General features: G+C 42.3%; 1 protein-coding gene across 3 annotated transcripts in view; it reads right to left on the bottom strand.

Moving 5' to 3' along the window:
- Positions 1-1,274: 1,274 nt before the first annotated feature.
- Positions 1,275-20,275, bottom strand: part of CAPN6 (calpain 6) — a 154,347-nt gene continuing 135,346 nt past the window's right edge. For all 3 annotated transcript variants that reach the window (XM_044268242.1, XM_044268241.1, XM_044268243.1), the window contains 5 exons: positions 19,780-19,902; positions 16,275-16,477; positions 15,392-15,513; positions 7,842-7,978; positions 1,275-3,584 (listed from right to left, as the gene is read on the bottom strand). In XM_044268242.1, coding sequence (XP_044124177.1) covers positions 3,402-3,584; positions 7,842-7,978; positions 15,392-15,513; positions 16,275-16,477; positions 19,780-19,902 — 768 coding nt within the window. In that variant the 3' untranslated portion in view covers positions 1,275-3,401. The remainder of the gene's footprint in view (positions 3,585-7,841; positions 7,979-15,391; positions 15,514-16,274; positions 16,478-19,779; positions 19,903-20,275) is intronic.

The raw sequence follows: 20,275 nt of genomic DNA, 5'->3' as shown, positions 1-20,275 counted from the left end.
TTCAGATGAGCAGTTATTTTCACGCATCACTTGTGCGTTGCGTGAAAATCGCAGCATGTTCTATATTCTGTGTTTTTTCACGCAACGCAGGCCCCATAGAAATGAATGGGGATGCGTGAAAATCGATTTTCACGCATGGTTGCTAGGAGATGATGTTAGTAAATTGATAAAAGTCAATTCACTGTATTATTTTCCCTTATAACATGGTTATAAAGGAAAATAATAGCATTCTTAATACAGAATGCTTACTAAAATGTTGCTTGAGGGGTTAAATTTGTTTAAAAAAATTTGCTCACCCTATCCACTTGTTCGCGCAGCCGGCATCGTCTTCTTGCTACTTCTTTCAGGACCTGCAAAAGGACCTTTGATGACATAAATTCTTCTATCTTCATTCAGCAGGACCTGCACTGGCATCACCGTGCTCACCACGTGGTGAGCGCGGTGATGCCAGCGCAGGTCCTGCTGAATGAAGATAGAAGGATTTATGTCATCAAAGATCCTTTTGCAGGTCCTGAAAGAAGACGATGCCGGCTGCGCAAAGAAGAGGATGAGGTGAGTTAATTTTTTTATTTTTTAACCCCTCAATCCACATTTTAGTAAGCATTCTGTATTAAGAATGCTATTATTTTCCTTTATAACCATGTTATAAGGGAAAATAACAAAATGAATAGAACACCTAACCCAAACCCGAACTTGAGTGAAGAAGTCCGGGTTTGTGTCTGGGTACCAACGTTTTTTTTCATGCGCATGCAAAACACATTGCACTCGCGTGGAAAAAACTGAACATCATAACGCAATCGCTGTCAAAACTGACAGCAATTGCGTGCCTACTCGCGTGGGTTTCCTGAAATGCACACGCGACGCATCCGGAGCAAATCCAGGAAGCCCGTGTGAAAGGGGCCTAACTATTAGGCTCCTTGCAGATGAGCATGAGCGGATTAGGTCCGGATGGGTTGCGGATGGATTCAGTGAAAAATGCGCGATTTTGCAGGCAAGTTTATTCAGTTTAGCCTGCGATTGCATTCAGTTGTTCAGTTTTTATTGCGCGGGTGAAATGCGCATTGATGCTTTTTTGATGTGCGTGATATAAAACAGAATTTTTACAAACTTCTCTAAGCAACCATCCGTGAAAAACGCTTGCGATTTTCACTCAGCCCCATTCACTTCTATGGGGCCAGCGTTGCGTGAAAAATGCAGAATATAGAACATGTTGTGATTTTCAAGCAACGCACAAGTGATGCGTGAAAACAAATGCTCATTTACACTGACTCATTGAAATGAATGGGTCCGGATTCCGTGCGGGCACAATGCGTTCGCATTGCACCTGCGTGGAATACTCGCTCATGTGAAAGGGGCCTTAGTCCCAGGATAGGTTCACATCTGCGTTGGGAGTCTTCGTTAGGACCCCGTAAAAGATTTTTCAAAAACGGCTGAGAGAAAAGTCCTGCATGCAGAACTTTTTCTCCTATAAAAAAAAGCATTCTCCTAGATGAAAACCTGGCGGTTTTTTTTTTCGGACTCTGCAGCAATTCAGAGTTTTGGATTCCGACGACAACTCTGTAGGGTAAGCAGAGTGATAAAGAGGCAACAGAAGAAGCTCTATATGGTTTCCGTCACACTCGCTGCCTCTGTATGACAGTAAAACAAAAACAAAAAAATCACTTTATTAAATTCTCATTAAAAATAAAGGCAGACACCCTCTAAAGGAATATTAGATACAGGCAGATGGGATCTGTGTCAAGAAGGTTAAGTCAGTGTGAACACCTCTTGCTTAAGTTCCAGAACACAGTGGTCTGCAATGGGGCGTGCTATCGATATGGTCTATTATGTTGGGATATATCTAAGCCAGACCAGGTCCTCAAAAGTAACGTACTGATGCAATATAAGGTATATAATCAGTCACTATTTAGGTGAGGGCAGTATTGCTAAGCACAATGTGTCAGTACAGTAGTGTTATATATCAGGGACTAAAACCAGCAGTTGTGCGGTCAGTCCTGAACATAAGCAGCTACTGTAAGGGGTAGAGACCAGTCAGCTAAAGGAATCCTATCCTGCTCTTCACGTTTCTACTAGTTCAATTGTGAACATCTCATCAGGAGCCAGAAGGAAGGAGTGTGATTCCCTAATGTAACAAAATGATATACGAGCAGTGCTGCCTGCAAGTGCGGCGTACAGCCAGGTATCCAGCGCTGGTATGGGCGTATGTGTCGTACCCCCGTGCAATAATAAAAAAAAATTGCCTCCCAAAAGGTGTACATAGCCTTTAAGGAACACTTCTAAACGTCTCCAGGATTTTATGAAAAAAACATATGGAGTTTAACTGTGAAGCCTCGCCAATTATTTCCTACGTGATTTAAAAATGTCGCAAGAAAAGAAAGGCACGGGGACGCAGTGGTGTATTCGTGAAAAAACTTTGGGTGGAAATGGCTTCAAAGTTCTATTGTATTTATATTCTATCAGATTTCCTTACAAAAATGGACTGGTTCAGTTTTAGGATTATTGGAAAGCTTGGAAATACATAGTACAGCCCCTGAGGGCTTGTATCACCCCCACCCCCCATCTTCAATTACCTTTATGAAGTTCATATAATGCTCCCAGCACTGCGATATCTTCATAAAACCAGAACTATTATTATAACGGGGGTAAAATACAAATAAAGCTGACGCATTTTGAGCAGGGCTTGTGTAGCCCAAAATGCATCAGCCTTGCTAGTCTTTTAACCCCGCTATAATAAAGTTCCAGTTTTATGGAGGCATCGCGGTGCAGGACGCATGACTTGATCTTTGTCTTGGAGCTCCAACTCGGTCTGAGCTATGCCACTATTTAGATTCACATTACCGTATTTTTGGTCTGTGTCTGTGTTTTACGGATCACACTCTGACGCATTAAATTCTATGGGGCTGCAAAAAATGTCATCCGTGTGCTGTCCGCATAGAACATGTCGTGTTCTTGTTCTTTTACGGACAAGAATAGGCATTTCTACGATGGAACCTGTGAAAAGTGCGGGATGCACCCAGACCACATCCATATTTTGCAGATTCGCGATTGTGTGCAGGATTCTGCTGTAGCTGGTGAAGCGCTGTTGTGCTTATGTCTGCTGCATGCCTTTATGGAGTGGTGTGGAAAATAAAAAGACAGAGATATTTGCCCTTGATGACATAATCATCAGCTTCTAGCTGCAGGCAGTATTTTAGGATTCCTTGTATGTGCCATAAGTCTTGATGCTTTAGAATAAGGAACATTTCTGTGGTCTTGCCAGATGACTTGAAAACATTGGATGTGGTCAGAACCAATATAAATTACTAGTGCGTGTGCATGCAAACTAAAGACATCATCTACTCGGACATATCAGACAGTCTTTAGCTCACAGCTCTGTCTGTGTCCGGGAGACACTCTCACATTCACAGATCGAGGAGGTCATCAGAGGAGGCAACCTTGACATTTATCCGGCCTGGCATCTCTTGCGCTGCTTGCTCATCCTTATTGTGCAGCTGGAGACTCTGCTCCTCTACTGGGTCATTAGGCGATGCAGCCAGGAGCACTTGGCCCAGGAATTGGTCGCACAGGATCTTGCTTCCCCAGACCTGAGGTTAAAGTAGAAGAAACTGGCTTTATGTTAAATGAATGCAGCAAATATTGTACACCAACTTATTGCCTTTGGAATTCACATGCAGTGCAGCCGTCCAAGAAACAATTCAGGGGTGCTGGAAATAATGTAGCAAACATGAACATGAGGAATGCAAAGCATATTCTAAATGAACAAGGAAAGGAATACCAGTTAGCAAAATGCATAAGAAAGCCTGAACAAAGACCTCATTAAGATTGGGTATTGTACCTGTATTGAGTTTTGTTCCATGGTACTTCAATGACGAAGGACCTTTTTAGGGTGGCGTTGCACTATCCAATGTTCGGACAGTGCTGGCGCCAATGGAAGGTAATGCATTCATCTGTGTTCATTTGCTGATTACACAGGCTGATGCATAATGAATGTGGAAGGAATAATTGCTACCGCAGTTGTTCCTCCCTCATTATGTTCTAATCATTATCGGCAGCACATCCTGGATTACACAGGGAGATGCGTTGCCGATAATCGGGCGACAAACGAGTGTTTGCTTGTTCAAAGATAAAGATGGACCAGATTTAACACCACAGGGCAGGTTTTGGTGCATTTAGCCAATGGAAATTCTGCTGCACCTTTGCGTTGCAAAGGGTGAAACCCACAATGTGTGGATAAGCATTCCTAAAATCCCATCCACTTTTCTGACAGTGTAAAATTGTTAGGATTTGCCACATGCAAATCTGCAGCATACTGTATCTGTGGACATACCGTTGGACAGTCTAGTCTAAGTTGATACCATAGGACCTGTTACAAGATGTGAGTATAAAAACACCTGTTCTGTAAGGACCCTGAGTCTACAACCCTAAGCAAGCAATATGAAGACCAAAAAGCTCTCCAAACAGGTCAGAGATAAAGCTGTGGAGAAGTATAGATCAGGGTTCAGTAATAAAAAAAATATCCAAACTGTGAACATCTCACAGGGCACCATTAAGGCTGGGTTCACACCTAAGCGTATTCGATAAGCGCTTTTTACAGGAGTTTTTATCGGGCATTTTTTAGGCGTATTTTGGGGCGTTTTTGTATTTTGGAAACGCGCTTAGTACGCGCGTTTGTGTGATTAACCACAGAGGCATCCAATGTAAAACTGCCAAAATACGCGCGACCATACGCCCCAAAGAAGCTCCTGTACTTCTTCTTCGTACGCGCTGTAAAACTCTCAGGTAAGAACCAATCCCATAGGGAAACATTGGTTTTTGCCTGTTGAGCGTTTTACAACGCTCAGGTGTGAACCTAGCCTAAATCCATTATAACACAATGGAAAGAATAAGAGGACATTAGCCACAGATTTAACAAAGATACCAATGACAACACTGAAGGAGCTACAGAGATCCATGGCGGAGATGGAAGTTTCTATCCATAGGATAAATATAAACTGTAATTTCTGATCATTGTGGGAAATCCACCACTTCCCATCACCCCAAGAACACCATTCCCACAATGAAGCATGTGGTGAGGATTATTTTCATCCACAGGGACTGGAAGACTGGTCAGGACCAAAGGAAAGATAGATGGCAGATAATATAGGGCGATTCTTGAGGAAAACCGGTTTCAGTCTGCCAAAGATCTGAGGCTGTGATGGAGATTCACCTTCCAGCAGTAAAATGACCTGAAACATATTGCTAAAGCTACACTGGATGGGTTTAAGGGGAAACATTTAAATGTCTTGCAATGGCCTAGTCAAAGCCCAGACCTCAGTTCCATTGAGAATCTGTGGCATGACTTGACTGCTGCACACCAATGCAACCCAGCTAACTTGAAGGAGTTGGAGCAGTTTTGCCTGGAAGAATGGGCAAAAATCCCAGTGTCTAGATGCTTTAAGCTAATTGACACATACCCCAAGACACTTGCCTCTGTAATTGCAAAAAAAGGTAGGTCCACAAAGTATTGACAGTCAGGACTAAGTTATTTAGTCTTAATTATTGTTGGTGTAAAAGTAAAAAAAATAAAAAAAAATTATTACACTTTAAAAGACAGTAGGCATGCTGTGTAAATCAAATGGTACAAAAATCCATTTTAATTCCCAGTTGTAACACAGCAAAACAGGAAAATCGCCAAAGGGGAAGGGGGTGAATACTTTCACAAGACACTTACGTTACACATTTGTATAATGTTTAATTTAGACAGAGGTTAAAGGGGTAATCCCATGAATAATGTAAAAAATTAACAACAGTCGTCATATAGTACATGACAGTCTCTTTCTAACAAAGCTAGAACCAGCCCTGTACCTCACATGGATCCAGAGATCTCCTCATTCATTGCTCTGCTAGATTTATATCAAGCTGACAGCTCAGGGGAGTGTCTTTTCTGCTGCAGCTAAGGGGGCGTGTCCATGCTCTCCCAATCACAACTCAGGAGGCAGCTGAAGGATGAAACTGAGCATGTGCGGCCATCTCAGTGAGCAGGACAAAGAAATAAGAAATTTAGTGGCACTAGACAGACACATGTTTTTGAATATCTCAGTAGCTATACAAAATCTTTAATTACATGTAATTACAAAAGTATTCAGATCCAGATCCAGGTGCTGGTTTGAAAACTACAATATTTTTTGTGGGACAACCCATTTAAGTTTAAATTGTATAAATCCCTTAATGACCAAGACCATTTTGGCATTAAAGGCTTTGTACACATCAAAACCTTATCTATAGGATATGGAATAAGCAGCTATGGTAGTCCGACCGCTGGGGCCTATACTGATTACAAAAACGGGGCTCCAGGTGTCCCCTGTATGAACAGTGGTTGAGTATGCACACTGTTGCCACATTCTTTCTCTATGGGACTGCCAAAGACAGGCGAGAATGGAGAGGCAGTGCACATGCTTAACCACTGCTGCATTCATTTGGGGGAATCAGGACCCATGTTCTTGCAATTTTGGGGATCTCAGCGGTTATATAGGGCATATAATTTTTTTGTTTTTATCTTGCCTTGCCACATTCAGAGGGGCACACTTTTTAGTTTATTATTAATGGAGCTGTATGGGTGCTTATTTTTTGGGATGAAAAGTCATTTTTTTCATGGCACTATTTTGGAGCACCTATAATTGAACTTGTGTATTAACTTTTAATATTATTTGGGGTGTATGGATAAAAAAAAAGCTGTTTCCATATTGTTTTATTTTTAACCATGATCACTGTGCAATATGAACATACTGTTCTGGTTCAAACACGTGGAGACACGAGGGTCAGTGGGTGCTCTCATCCGCCGGCCTGGCTATCTTTTATTAAGACTGCGCAGGGCTAGGGCTCATAACACCGGCCACCTGTGCTCCTTTCCCATGGGTGGAACACTACTCGGACAACACAGGGTGAGGGTACAACACTCCGGGAAGACTTTATTGGATAACCAACAGTTAGCAGCATATAGTACAGTCCCAGCAAGGGCACAGGTGACAGTGATTCACCCTTCTGCTGACTCGCCAGGGATTAAACCTCCGCGACTTTGTGGGGACCTAGGACCAACCACCTCAGCTAGTAGCACTCCACTTTGGGCTGGCACCCACCAAGAGTAGGGAGCTGCAAGTGTATGGAGCCGTGCACAGCAAGGCATGTGGCTAGGTGACCCGATCATACCAACCTGGACTCTCCGACTGAACTGTAGAACTCCACCAGCTGGAACCGTAGTCCCTAGGCTGAAGTCCTGTAGAATAGCCGCTGATGACAGGGGCAGCTGCCCTTTTATTTCCCACAGCAGCCATTTCAGTGCATTGGCCCCCATAGGATTGGTGGGAGATAATCGTGACTGTTCTATCATTGGTTGTCAGTTCAATCTGACTGCATAATGTCATTCCGATGACACAGATTTTCCACTTCAGCCAGACAGGCGGAACGGCTCCTAATACATAGCAGGGGGGCTAATGAAATCATAGGTGATGTAATTAGCCGGTCCTTTCCCATACATCTACTGGCTTGTTAGTCAGACCAAAAAACTCTGCATAGTTAATTCAAGTTGCTGTGGAAGTCAGACAGGTATAAGCAAGACACATATTAAACTTTAGCTCCTGTCCATGACTGCATCCCCAAAACGATGGACAAAGAAACCGTACACCTGGCGCAAATTAATAACAACCCACCCCACAAGTGGTCAGGTGTTATCAAAAGTGAGCATGATGTCATCACATTCTACATTTAGGTAGTAATAGCACGTCCAAGTGCAGGAAGTGGTTAAAACCAAAATCCCAGCTTGATAAATATTCCGACTATGTGTAGTTGGTAATATAAAGCATTACCTGAATGACAATTGGTTCACTCATTCTCCTACGGTAGAAAATCGCTTTCATATCAATAACAGCGCTGGTTGTATTTTTGTGGACATCAGATCGAACACTCTCATTTTCACATTTGATGATAACGTATAGATCAGATCCTGCAATTACACAACATTAAAACACGGTATGTTATCCACAATAATACACCAGTAACATTAACAGGAAAGCCTTTTAATTGAAGTAATTTTTTTCTAATGGCTAGAGTAGATAAGATCGCTAGTTTCATGTTGCCCTCGGCTGAGGACTATAAACTGGTGACGGTGACCGCGATGAGATCGCTGCATCTCTTAGCTGAATTGACCCAGTTGTATTGCTGAAATCAGTTGTGAGCCAGGTGTTGGAGACCACTCAGTACACTGCGTGAGCTCAGATAGGGCAGCATAAACGGGTCACAGATTCCCTTCAGGCCTGGTTCACACTTAAATGCTTGGTCAGTGATATCCATAAGTGATTTGTGAGCCAAAACCACAGAACAGGTGCAGATTGTTCCCTTATACCTTATCTCTGTGTAGACTTCACCTCTGGTTTTGGCTCACAAATCATTGATGGAAATCACTGACCAAACACTGAAGAGTGAACAAAGCCTTAGTGTGCTTGTTGCATTTTCCATCAAAGCTAAAGGGAGTAGCTTTGGGGGGCTGATGGGGGAATGTGCCCCAATGAGGATCACTGTAGAAGAATGAGGTCGTAGCTAAGAGTCAACCATATTTTTTCAGTCAGACATCTTGCGCTACTTTCACACCAGCGTTTTCCCTTTCCGCTAGTGAGATCCATCATAGGAACATCTTGTATTTTTTGCTCAAATGTAAATAAAAGCTGAGAAATTTTTTTTCCCACAATAATGCCTCTTGTACATCGTCTTATTATCTTTTGGGAGACACCTATGTCATTTCCCGTCAAAAAATGACTTGCTGGTTGAATAAAAGTAACTTTAAGTCACAATTTGCCAGGGGCATGAATAATTATGGGCAGCACTGTAGATAAAGGTTATAGCTACAAACTAAATATTTGATTTACCAGAAAAAGAAGCCTGCAAGCAATAAATATATTACATATGAACATGTAAAACCGGAGAAGCCAAAAAGCACATACTTTACAGCAGCTGACTGACCTAATTGCTCTATAAATTTGTCTCTAGTAACCTTAGACCTCTGAGCGAACCATATGTTTGAATTTGCATGACAACTGAATAATTCCTAGGCATTTCCAGCATTCTTTACCATTTACATTTCATCAGTTCTGTAATTTAAACCTGGCTTCGACCCCTGGAGGCAATGTTGTACAATATATACAAGCAATTAGAGACCAGAGCAAAAAATGTCATAAACTGTTCCCAAAGTCAGTAGACAATTTATCAAGAGGGAAAGCAATTATAGGTGCACAGAACCAAAATTCTTTCATATTAAATGTCTGAAAATCAGACCAAATGTTTCATATACTGTAATAAGTATAATGTTTCATAAATAAATGAGCACATACAATAATACAAATTATGACATGTCAGAAGTTTTCATCTTTGAGACATCTAAAATCACTAGAATGAAGGGATCATAGTAACATAGTACATAAGGCCGAAAAAAGACATTTGTCCATCCAGTTCGGCCTGTTATCCCGCAAGTTGATCCAGAGGAAGACCCCTCTCTAGTAGCTATATCCTGTAATATTATTACACTCCAGAAATACATCCAGGCCCCTCTTGGATTCCTTTATTGTACTCACTATCACCACCTCCTCAGGCAGAGAGTTCCATAGTCTCACTGCTCTTACCGTAAAGAATCCTTTTCTATGTTTGTGTACAAACCTTCTTTCCTCCAGACGCAGAGGATGTCCCCTCGTCACAGTCACAGTCCTGGGGATAAATAGCTGATGGGATAGATCTCTGTACTGACCCCTGATATATTTATACATATTAATTAGATCTCCCCTCAGTCGTCTTTTTTCTAAAGTTATTAACCCTAATTTTGATAATCTTTCAGGGTACTGTAGTTGCCCCATTCCAGTTATTACTTTAGTTGCCCTCCTCTGAACCTTCTCCAGCTCTGCTATGTCTGCCTTGTTCACAGGAGCCCAGAACTGTACACAGTGCTCCATGTGTGGTCTGACTAGCGATTTGTAAAGTGGTAGGACTATGTTCTTATCACGGGAATCTATGCCCCTTCTGATGCAACCCATTATCTTGTTGGCCTTGGCAGCAGCTGCCTGACACTGGTTTTTGCAGCTTAGTTTGCTGTTTATTAAAATTCCTAGATCCTTTTCAGCTTTCGGTTTTAGATTTAGGTGTTAGGTACATTAATGAGAACCTCTTCATCATTAGCTTGGAGGTCTAATAGGACTGATACTATAGGGAGCTTACTGAAATCCGATTTGCACAACTCAATAATAAATCTATATTTTTTTTAAATCAGATAATCTTTATTAGATTTCAAATGTGAAAATTCAAACATAACCCAACTACTACTACCTGGGCTATCCAACCATGGAGCCCACAATTTTTCAGATTTAACATAGGCCTCTCATTTTTTATATACAGTTGCAAGAAAAAGTGTGTGAACCCTTTGGAATGATATGGATTGCTGCACAAATTGGTCATAAAATGTGATCTGATCTTCATCTAAGTCCCAGCAATAGACAATCACAGTCTGCTTAACCACTTTAACCCCGCTAGCTGAAACCCCCTTTCACTCAAAAAAGAATTTGGTACCAGGGCCAAAGCAATATTATTTACATTTAACATTAGGGTAAAAGTCATATCACTTGGTCATATCTTAGATGGGTTGAGCAAAACCATCTGTTATATTTGAAAGCTTGTGACCTACAAAACATGAATGACCCCTGTTCTTTGCGTACCCTTCATCAAAATGAGTTGAAGGCAGGACAAAGGACCACTGGGTTTTACTGAAGGAAGAATCTGGAATATACATTAACCACTTCAGCCCCGCTAGCTAAAACCCCCTTCATGACCAGGCCACTTTTTACACTTCGGCACTACACTACTTTCACCGTTTATCGCTCGGTCATGCAACTTACCACCCAAATGAATTTTACCTCCTTTTCTTCTCACTAATAGAGCTTTCATTTGGTGGTATTTCATTGCTGCTGACATTTTTTGTTATTAATCGAAAAGATTTTTTTGCACAAAAATGACATTTTTCACTTTCAGCTGTAAAATTTTGCAAAAAAAAACGACATCCATATATACATTTTTCGCGAAATTTATTGTTCTACATGCCTTTGATAAAAAAAAAATGTTTGGGCAAAAAAAAAAAAAATGGTTTGGGTAAAAGTTATAGCGTTTACACACTATGGTACAAAAATGTGAATTTCCGCTTTTTGAAGCAGCTCTGACTTTCTGAGCACCTGTCATGTTTCCTGAGGTTCTACAATGCCCAGACAGTAGAAAACCCCCATAAATGACCCCATTTCGGAAAGTAGGCACCCTAAGGTATTCGCTGATGGGCATAGTGAGTTCATAGAACTTTTTATTTTTTGTCACAAGTTAGCGGAAAATGATGATTTTTATTTTATTTTTTTCTTACAAAGTCTCATATTCCACTAACTTGCGACAAAAAATAAAAAATTCTAGGAACTTGCCATGCCCCTCACGGAATACCTTGGGGTGTCTTCTTTCCAAAATGGGGTCACTTGTGGCGTAGTTATACTGCCCTGGCAATTTAGGGGCCCTAATGTGTGAGAAGTAGTTTGCAATCAAAATCTGTAAAAAATGACCGGTGAAATCCAAAAGGTGCAATTTGGAATGTGTGCCCCTTTGCCCACCTAGCCTGCAAAAAAGTGTCGCACATCTGGTATCGCCGTACTCAGGAGAAGTTGGGGAATGTGTTTTGGGGTGTCATTTTACATATACCCATGCTGGGTGAGAGAAATATCTTGGCAAAAGACAACTTTTCCAATTCTTTTATACAAAGTTGGCATTTGACCAAGATATTTTTCTCACCCAGCATGGGTATATGTAAAATGACACCCCAAAACACATTGCCCAACTTCTCCTGAGTACGGCGATACCAGATGTGTGACACTTTTTTGCAGCCAAGGTGGGCAAAGGGGCACATATTCCAAAGTGCACCTTTCGGATTTCGCAGGCCATTTTTTACACATTTTGATTGCAAAGTACTTCTCACACATTTGGGCCCCTAAATTGCCAGGGCAGTATAACTACGCCACAAGTGACCTCATTTTGGAAAGAAGACACCCCAAGGTATTCCGTGAGGGGCATGGCGAGTTCCTAGAATTTTTTATTTTTTGTCACAAATTAGCGGAAAATTATGTTTTTTTTTTTTCCTTACAAAGTGTCATATTCCACTAACTTGCGACAAAAAATAAAAAATTCTAGGAACTCGCCATGCCCCTCACAGAATACCTTGGGGTGTCTTCTTTCCAAAATGGGGTCACTTGTGGCGTAGTTATACTGCCCTGGCAATTTAGGGGCCCATATGTGTGAGAAGTACTTTGCAATCAAAATGTGTAAAAAATGGGCTGCAAAATCTGAAAGGTGCTCTTTGGAATGTGTGCCCCTTTGCCCACCTAGGCTGCAATAAAGTGTCACACATCTGGTATCGCCGTACTCAGGAGAAGTTGGGAAATGTGTTTTGGGGTGTCATTTTACATATACCCATGCTGGGTGAGAGAAATATCTTGGCAAAAGACAACTTTTCCCATTTTTTTATACAAAGTTGGCATTTGACCAAGATATTTATCTCACCCAGCATGGGTATATGTAAAATGACACCCCAAAACACATTACCCAACTTCTCCTGAGTATGGCGATACCAGATGTGTGACACTTTTTTGCAGCCTAGATGCGCAAAGGTGCCCAAATTCCTTTTAGGAGGGCATTTTTAGACATTTGGATCCCAGACTTCTTCTCACGCTTTAGGGCCCCTAAAAAGCCAGGGCAGTATAAATACCCCACATGTGACCCCACTTTGGAAAGAAGACACCCCAAGGTATTCAATGAGGGGCCTGGCGAGTTCATAGAATTTTTTTTTTTTTGGCATAAGTTAGCGGAAATTGATTATTTTATTTTATTTTTTTCTCACAAAGTCTCACTTTCCGCTAACTTGGGACAAAAATGTAAATCTTTCATGGACTCAATATGCCCCTCAGCGAATACCTTGGGGTGTCTTCTTTCCAAAATGGGGTCAGTTGTGGGGTGTTTGTACTTCCCTGGCATTTGAGAGTCTCCGCAATCATTACATGTATGGCCAGTATTAGGAGTTTCTGCTATTCTCCTTATATTGAGCATACAGGTAATGAGATTTTATTTTTCCGTTCAGCCTCTGGGAAAGGCTGGGCATAAAAGCTTCCCGGGTTAGCGGTGATAAATTGTGTGGCATATCTGTTTGTTTCGGCCACAACTAAGTCTAAGAGCTCCGCAGTCAAGAACAGCTCAAAAAATCCCAGGGCCGAACCAATCTGAGCTGTCTCAACCCGAACTCCATCCAGACTGGGCGGTGAAAGGGGGAACTACAGGTGCGGCTGAAGTTGGGGACGGCCAATCAGGGTTTGCCAGCACCTCAGGGATTCTAGGGGGTCTACGGGCCTGTCTTTGCGGTGGCTGCGACGGGGTCACTACTGCTCGTGCCACCGTACCAGCTTCAACTGCCCTTCTGGTGCTTGCCACTTCACCAGGTTGTACGGCAGTGCTGGTACTAGGTCCAGGGAGGGCTGCGCTGCTGGTGTATGCCTCACCACGTAATCCGACAGCGCCAGCCCCACTCTGCTGCCCTTGAAGCGGATCCTGCGCAACCTGTGGTCTAGCGACACGGGGCCGGGTACGCCTGGTGCTATCAGGGACCTCAGGCTCCTCGTCCGAACTTTGGGTCAGAGTGCCACTGCTTTCTACAGGTTCATATTCTGACCCGCTGGATTCGTCAGATGAGGGTTCCCATTCCTCATCCGACTGGGTCAGAAGCCTGTAGGCCTCTTCAGAAGAATACCCCCTGTTTGACATTTGGGCAACTAAATTTAGGGGTATTCCCTGAGACTACCCAAGAAAAAAAAGCAAGCCTGTCTTACAAATGGGAGGCTAGCGAAGTACCGGAGGCCGCTGCGGTTGATAAAAAATATCAAAACAGATTTTTTTATCGCCGCAGCGCGTGTAAAGTGAACGTGCAGTGATCAAAAAATAATAATTTTTTGTCACTGCGGTGGGGAGGGTGTGGGCGAACGCACGTGTGGGCGACCGATCAGGCCTGATCGGGCAAACACTGCGTTTTGGGTGGAGGGCGAACTAAAGTGACACTAATACTATTATAGATCTGACCGTGATCAGTTTTGATCACTTCCAGATACTATAAAAGTACAAATGCTGATTGGGGTGCAGGGGGTGATCTGGGGTTAAAGTGTGGTGTTGGTGCTACTCACTGTGTAGCCTGCTCCTCTGCTGGATCCAACCGACGAAAAGGACCAGCAGACGAGCAGGGAAGCCATATAACTGATCATATTTACTAATATGATCTGCTATGTGGCTTCTGATTGGATTTTTTAAAAATCATCAGCTTGCCAGCCACGATCATTGGCTGGCAAGCTGATGACGCGACCCCCCTTTACAAAATGCCGGCCCGAACTGCGCATGTGCGGGCCGGCAAAGCGCGTCATCTTGCGTCTTGCGAGATGACGCGTATATGCTTGACTCTGCGCAGCACTGCCACCTCCGGACAGCAGATCTGCGTTAGGTGGTCCGGAGGTGGTTAAACTAATATCACAAAGAATTAAATGTTACCATGTTTTTATTGAACACACCATGTAAACATTCACAGTGCAGGTGGAAAAAGTATGTGAACCCCTAGACTAATGACATCTCTAAGAGCTAATTGGAGTGAGGTGTCAGCCAACTGGAGTCCAATCAATGAGATCAGATTGGAGGTGTTGGTTACAGCTGCCTTGCCCTATAAAAAACACACACCAGTTCTGGGTTTGCTTTTCACAAGAAGCATTGCCTGACGGGAATGATGCCTCACACAAAAGAGCTCTCAGAAGACCTACGATTAAGAATGGTTGACTTGCATAAATCTGGAAAGGGTTATAAAAGTATCTCCAAAAGCCTTGCTGTTCATCAGGCCACGGTAAGACAGGGATAAAACCCAGCGTCTGGTGATGTCTATGCGTTCCAGACTTCAGGCTGTAATTGACTGCAAAGGATTTGCAACTAAGTATTAAAAAGTGAAGGTTTGATTTATGATTATTATTATGTCCCATTACTTTTGGTCCCTTAACCAGTGGGAGGCACATATGCAAACTGTTGTAATTCCTACATCGTTCACCTGGTTTGGATGTAAATACCCTCACATTAAAGCTGAGAGTCTGCGGTTAAAGCACATCTTGTTTGTTTCATTTCAAATCCATTGTGGTGGTGTATAGAGCCAAAAATGTTAGAAATGTGTAGATGTCCCAATATTTATGGACCTGACTGTAGCAGGGTATTTGGAGGTTTGTAGAGAAAAAAAATGACGATATATTATGGAATAATTCAGTAAAAATGTTGCACAGATTACCTTCTGCTTTCCCCTGAGGTTCCACTCCTTCTATGCTCCTCACCAACACTTGACTGACCCTTTTAGGATATCCCAACAAGAGGCTCCAACAGGTTGCACTGGGCTTATCATGCAGAAGCTCCCTACAAAGGTCATCAAATAATACATCAGAAGAGCCTAAGCTAGAAATATCTGATTATTATACACAGACCAAAACATCTAATTTCTACAAAAAAATGTTAAACCATGAACATATATTATATGTTTAAAGCACCTTATGAATCTTTAGTAGCAGCCAAAGGTTGTCTGGCCTAGTTGTTGAATTAACCCCTGCCCATAACATGTGGCCAAAAACAAAGAAAAAATTGCACTAAATTGTCCACAGTCCTGCTCTTCCAGCTCAGCATCTCGTTTCCTGGCCACTTTGGCTGCCGGCTGGACTGAAAGTGGCTTGGTCCTATGACTGCTGCGGCCGATCTCTGGCCTTAGCAGTCATGTACTGCATTTTCTTTTATTGGCCACATGTTACAGGCAAGAGTTAAGTCATCTCTTACATTACTTTGTTTTAGTTGCTTTAATGCAAGGTTGCAGAGCACTTGCCATAAGTGTTTAAGTGCGGAGAAGTGCACCCTAAGGAGTAATTACAAGGGTCTTGTTCATTTTATGTTGCTACAGTTCTGCTTGTTTTTTACTGATATTGTTTTTCAGCTAAATTTGAACATAAATAATCTGCAGTACTGTCTGTCACCACAAGGTGATGCACCATCCTTGCACTAAATTTTTGGCTGTATAATGTAGCCATAGTGATTTCACAATGAATAGAATAAACCATACGTCTTTATATATTGTATGTATGAGAATAACCAAGTGGGATAACATTTCTAGGTTGTAAAATTGGGAGTACCTGAAATTGGAGGGCACATCTGTAAAGAGTCTAAGGTTGAATTCACAGGTAAGTCCAGCCTGAAAAGTTGTGGCAACAATGACGTATCTACCTTTCTTCAATACCTTCCTCATGAAGACAGACCTTAGATTCATGTAGGGGGAGGAGGCAGCTCTTTCCTGTCCTTCCATCTTGTGGATTCTATATTGTCTATTCTGTTCCACCTAGGCGAAGCATGGCAATAGATTATCTTTCAGTTTTTCTATGTTAGGATAGTGATTGTCTCTTAATTTTGCATTGAAACTACAAATCCCATAATGTTAAGACCAAACTTTTAGAATGAAAGGAAGACCCTACCTGTTGGAAATACCGAATATCCCATACGTAGCCAACACACTGGAAAATTTCAGTGTAAGGGTGGGTTCACATCTGCGTTCTGGACTCCGCTATGGCTTTCTGTTATAAAATGGTTATAACGGAAAATAACGGAATCCATAAGATGGAAGTCAAAATAGAAGCCATTAGAGGCATTCAGTTTTGATCCGTCTTAATAGAAGTCTATAGGGAATCATAACGGATCCATCTGTGTCCCGTTATGCAAGTTCTGTCGACAGGACTTTTTTCTCCGTTCTGCATAACGGAAACCAGACGGATCCGTTATGCTTCCCCATAGTCTTCTATCAATACGGAAAGCAAAACGGAATGCCTTTTAATGGCTTCCGTTTTGCATCCGTCATAATACAAGTCTGTGAGCAGCATGACGGATCCGTCCTTCCGTCTTATGGATTTCGTTATTTTCCGTTATAACCATTTTATAACGGAAAGCCATAACGGAATCCAGAACGCAGATGTGAGCCCACCCTTAAAAGGAACCCTGTAAGAGGGGAAGATATGGGTTACTACACATGCACCACTGGTGAGATCTATGGGATCACGTGGGTATCACATCATTTGTCGTGGAGGTTTTGAAGTGTCGCCTTGTATTATTGCTAAGGAGACGTCTTCCCCTGTTCTGTGGGCCTAATCGTAAGAAGAAATCAGAATATACTAATTTTTAAGTATCGGTAAATTTCCGCTACAGAATCCAGGTGGCTTATTTACAGGAGACTGTCTTTTGTCCACGGAGCAGCAGATGCAGGCTGTCATAAAATAGGATTTGAAATGTGTCTTGCCTTCTCTGCTCTAAAAAAAGTTTCTGCTTATAAAATAGCAATTCCAATGGTATATGAATATTATGTAACTGTTATCCTGTACATATTCATACATACATACGACACTGTGGCCCATTGATAAGTACTGGTCTAAGGGCTCTTTCACACTTGCGTTGTCCGGATCCGTTGTGTACTCCATTTGCCGGGATTACACGCCCGATCCGGAAAAACGCAAGTAAACTGAAAGCATTTGAAGATGGATCCGCCTTCAAAATGCTTTCAGTGTTACTATGGCAGCCAGGACGCTATTAAAGTCCTGGTTGCCATAGTAGTAGTGGGGAGCGGGGGAGCGGTATACTTACCGTCTGTGCGGCTCCCGGGGCCCTACAGAATGACGTCAGAGTGCCCCATGCGCATGGATGACGTGTCCATGCGATCACGTCATCCATGCGCGTGGGGTGCCCTGGGAGCCGCACAGACGGTAAGTATACTGCTCCCCACTACACTTTACCATGGCAAACCGGAATTTAGCGTCCCGGCAGCCATGGTAACCAGTCAGAAAAAGCTAAACGTCGGATCCGGCAATGCGCCGAAACGACGTTTAGCTTAAGGTCAATGCCCTTTCAATGGGCATTAATTCCGGATCTGGCCTTGCGGCAAGTGTTCAGGATTTTTGGCCGGAGCAAAAAGCGCAGCATGCTGCGGTATTTTCTCCGGCCAAAAAACTTTCCGTTCCGGAACTGAAGACATCCTGATGCATCCTGAATGGATTTCACTCCATTCAGAATGCATTAGGATAAAACTGATCAGGATTCTTCCGGCATAGAGCACCGACGACGGAACTCTATGCCGGAAAAGAATAACGCTAGTGTGAAAGATCCCTTATGCTGCACTGCGGTCATATGTCCAACTTTCAGATGTATCAGTACAGTACTGTGGACTATGTTGATTGTATATAAGCAATTTAAAAAGTCTGGTACCGTCATAGGCCTTATTCACATATCCGTGTTTTGGTGAGTGATTTCCATCAGTGATTATGAAGCAAAACTAATAAGGGAGGGTACATAGAGAAAAGCTATAAGGGAAAGATCTAAAAGATCTGCTCCTGTTCTGTGTTTACAGCAGCACCTGGTTTTGGCTCACAATCACTGATGGAAATCACTGACCGAACACTGACTGTGTGAAAAAGGCCTAAACCAGTAGAAAACGAGTTTATTTCTCTCATTAATGGGGTTTTCCAGGTTTATTTAACTGAACGGTAGGGGTCTGACACCTGGGATCCCTGCCCATTAGCTGTTTGAGGAGAGATATGGTGTAATAAATGGACATTTGAAAAAATAACAGAATAAGGTCTCATGTACTGCAGCAAACAGCGGGTCCTCAGTATACAGGCACCGTCTGTGTGTACCCCGCATCACAGATGCGGACCCATTCACTTGAATGCATGCACTACTTTTTTGAGATGCGGACTGTGGATCACGAACCCCATTCAAGTAAATGGGTTCGCGTCCGCCTGCAGCGGCCCTACGGTCAATGCCCGTGCATTGCGGACCGCAATTTGCAGTCCGCAGCATGGGCCTGGCCGGCACATGGTGTGCATGAGCCCTAACAAGAAGATTTGGAGGAAGGGCAGTGTAAAAGTGTTATGGTCTCTATATTGATGTTGCCATAAATCCCTGGGACAAATTCAATCCTAGTGTGACCAATAATGTCATGAATTTATAATCCCAAATTATTCTGTCTCTTTGCGATTTAAAATTGCCTTTTAATATGTCTAATTTCATATATGCTTTATTGTGTCCTGGACTACAGAAATGCTTGGCCACAGGAAAATTTACCTTTTCGCCATTTATTGTGTGGTGATGTGACCCCATCTTTGCTTTAAATTTACATTTAGTGCATAGAATAAACAGGTACATAACATTTGATGTAGAACATGTGAGTGTCCCAGGGATCATATAGTCCTGTTGCATGTTGGGGATCCGGATGTTGTCTGTCGTCATTACATGTTTTGCATCTCCTTATGCGGATCCAAAAAATACAGATACCATCTTTGTGCTATCCCCATTTTTAGAGCACCAATTAACTGCGTCAGTTATAGAATTATAGAACACGTCCTTTCCTGGTCTGCAAAATGTGGTCCACGGACTCATGGAAGTCAACGGGTCTGCATTAAAATGTGAATGGCACATGGAGAGTATCCATATTTTGACAATATGGTTTGTGGACCACAAAATGGATAGGGTCATGTGCATGAGGCCTTATTCCTTCATGTCCTCTGATATTGTGTTTCCCTTTGTAAATCCTTTGGGAAATTTTCTTTACAAATTGTGTTGCACACGTAAATACAAAAACTTTTTTTTTAGGTTTTCTACCTTGAGAATTTCAAAGCCAATAATGAAATTGTCTCCTTTCCCAAACTTCTTGTGTGTTCGCTGATCCTCTTGTTGTAGAGAAACAAGCACATCATCATTTTCTTTCTTCACCTCAAAGATGTACTGAAAAATAATATAGGAAGGTATTGGCTAATGGACAAGGTACCGTGTAGTCCTTCTTCCATGAACTAAAATGATGTATACACTAAGGGAGATACAATTTTTACAGTGCCTCTCCTCTACAGCTGATATATCAGACCACAAAAGAAGGATCCCCCTCTATGATGTCCATGTACTTTATTATAAAAAAGCAGTTTATACACCATCTCTTTAAGCACAAAAATCTAATAAATCACCATTGGTCAAGATTTCTGACATTACCATGGACAGCAAGGAAGACAAACAAGTGGTTCGCTGACCAAAGTGTGAAATGTTTTTATTATTTTTTTTATAAATCAAAGGTGTATACACAGATAATGAACTTTGCAATATATCT

This window comes from Bufo gargarizans, chromosome 9 (genome assembly GCF_014858855.1).
Source record: "Bufo gargarizans isolate SCDJY-AF-19 chromosome 9, ASM1485885v1, whole genome shotgun sequence".
Taxonomy (NCBI): Eukaryota; Metazoa; Chordata; class Amphibia; order Anura; family Bufonidae; genus Bufo; species Bufo gargarizans.
Note: the sequence above shows the minus strand (reverse complement) of the source record. Positions and strands in the feature narration are given on the sequence as shown.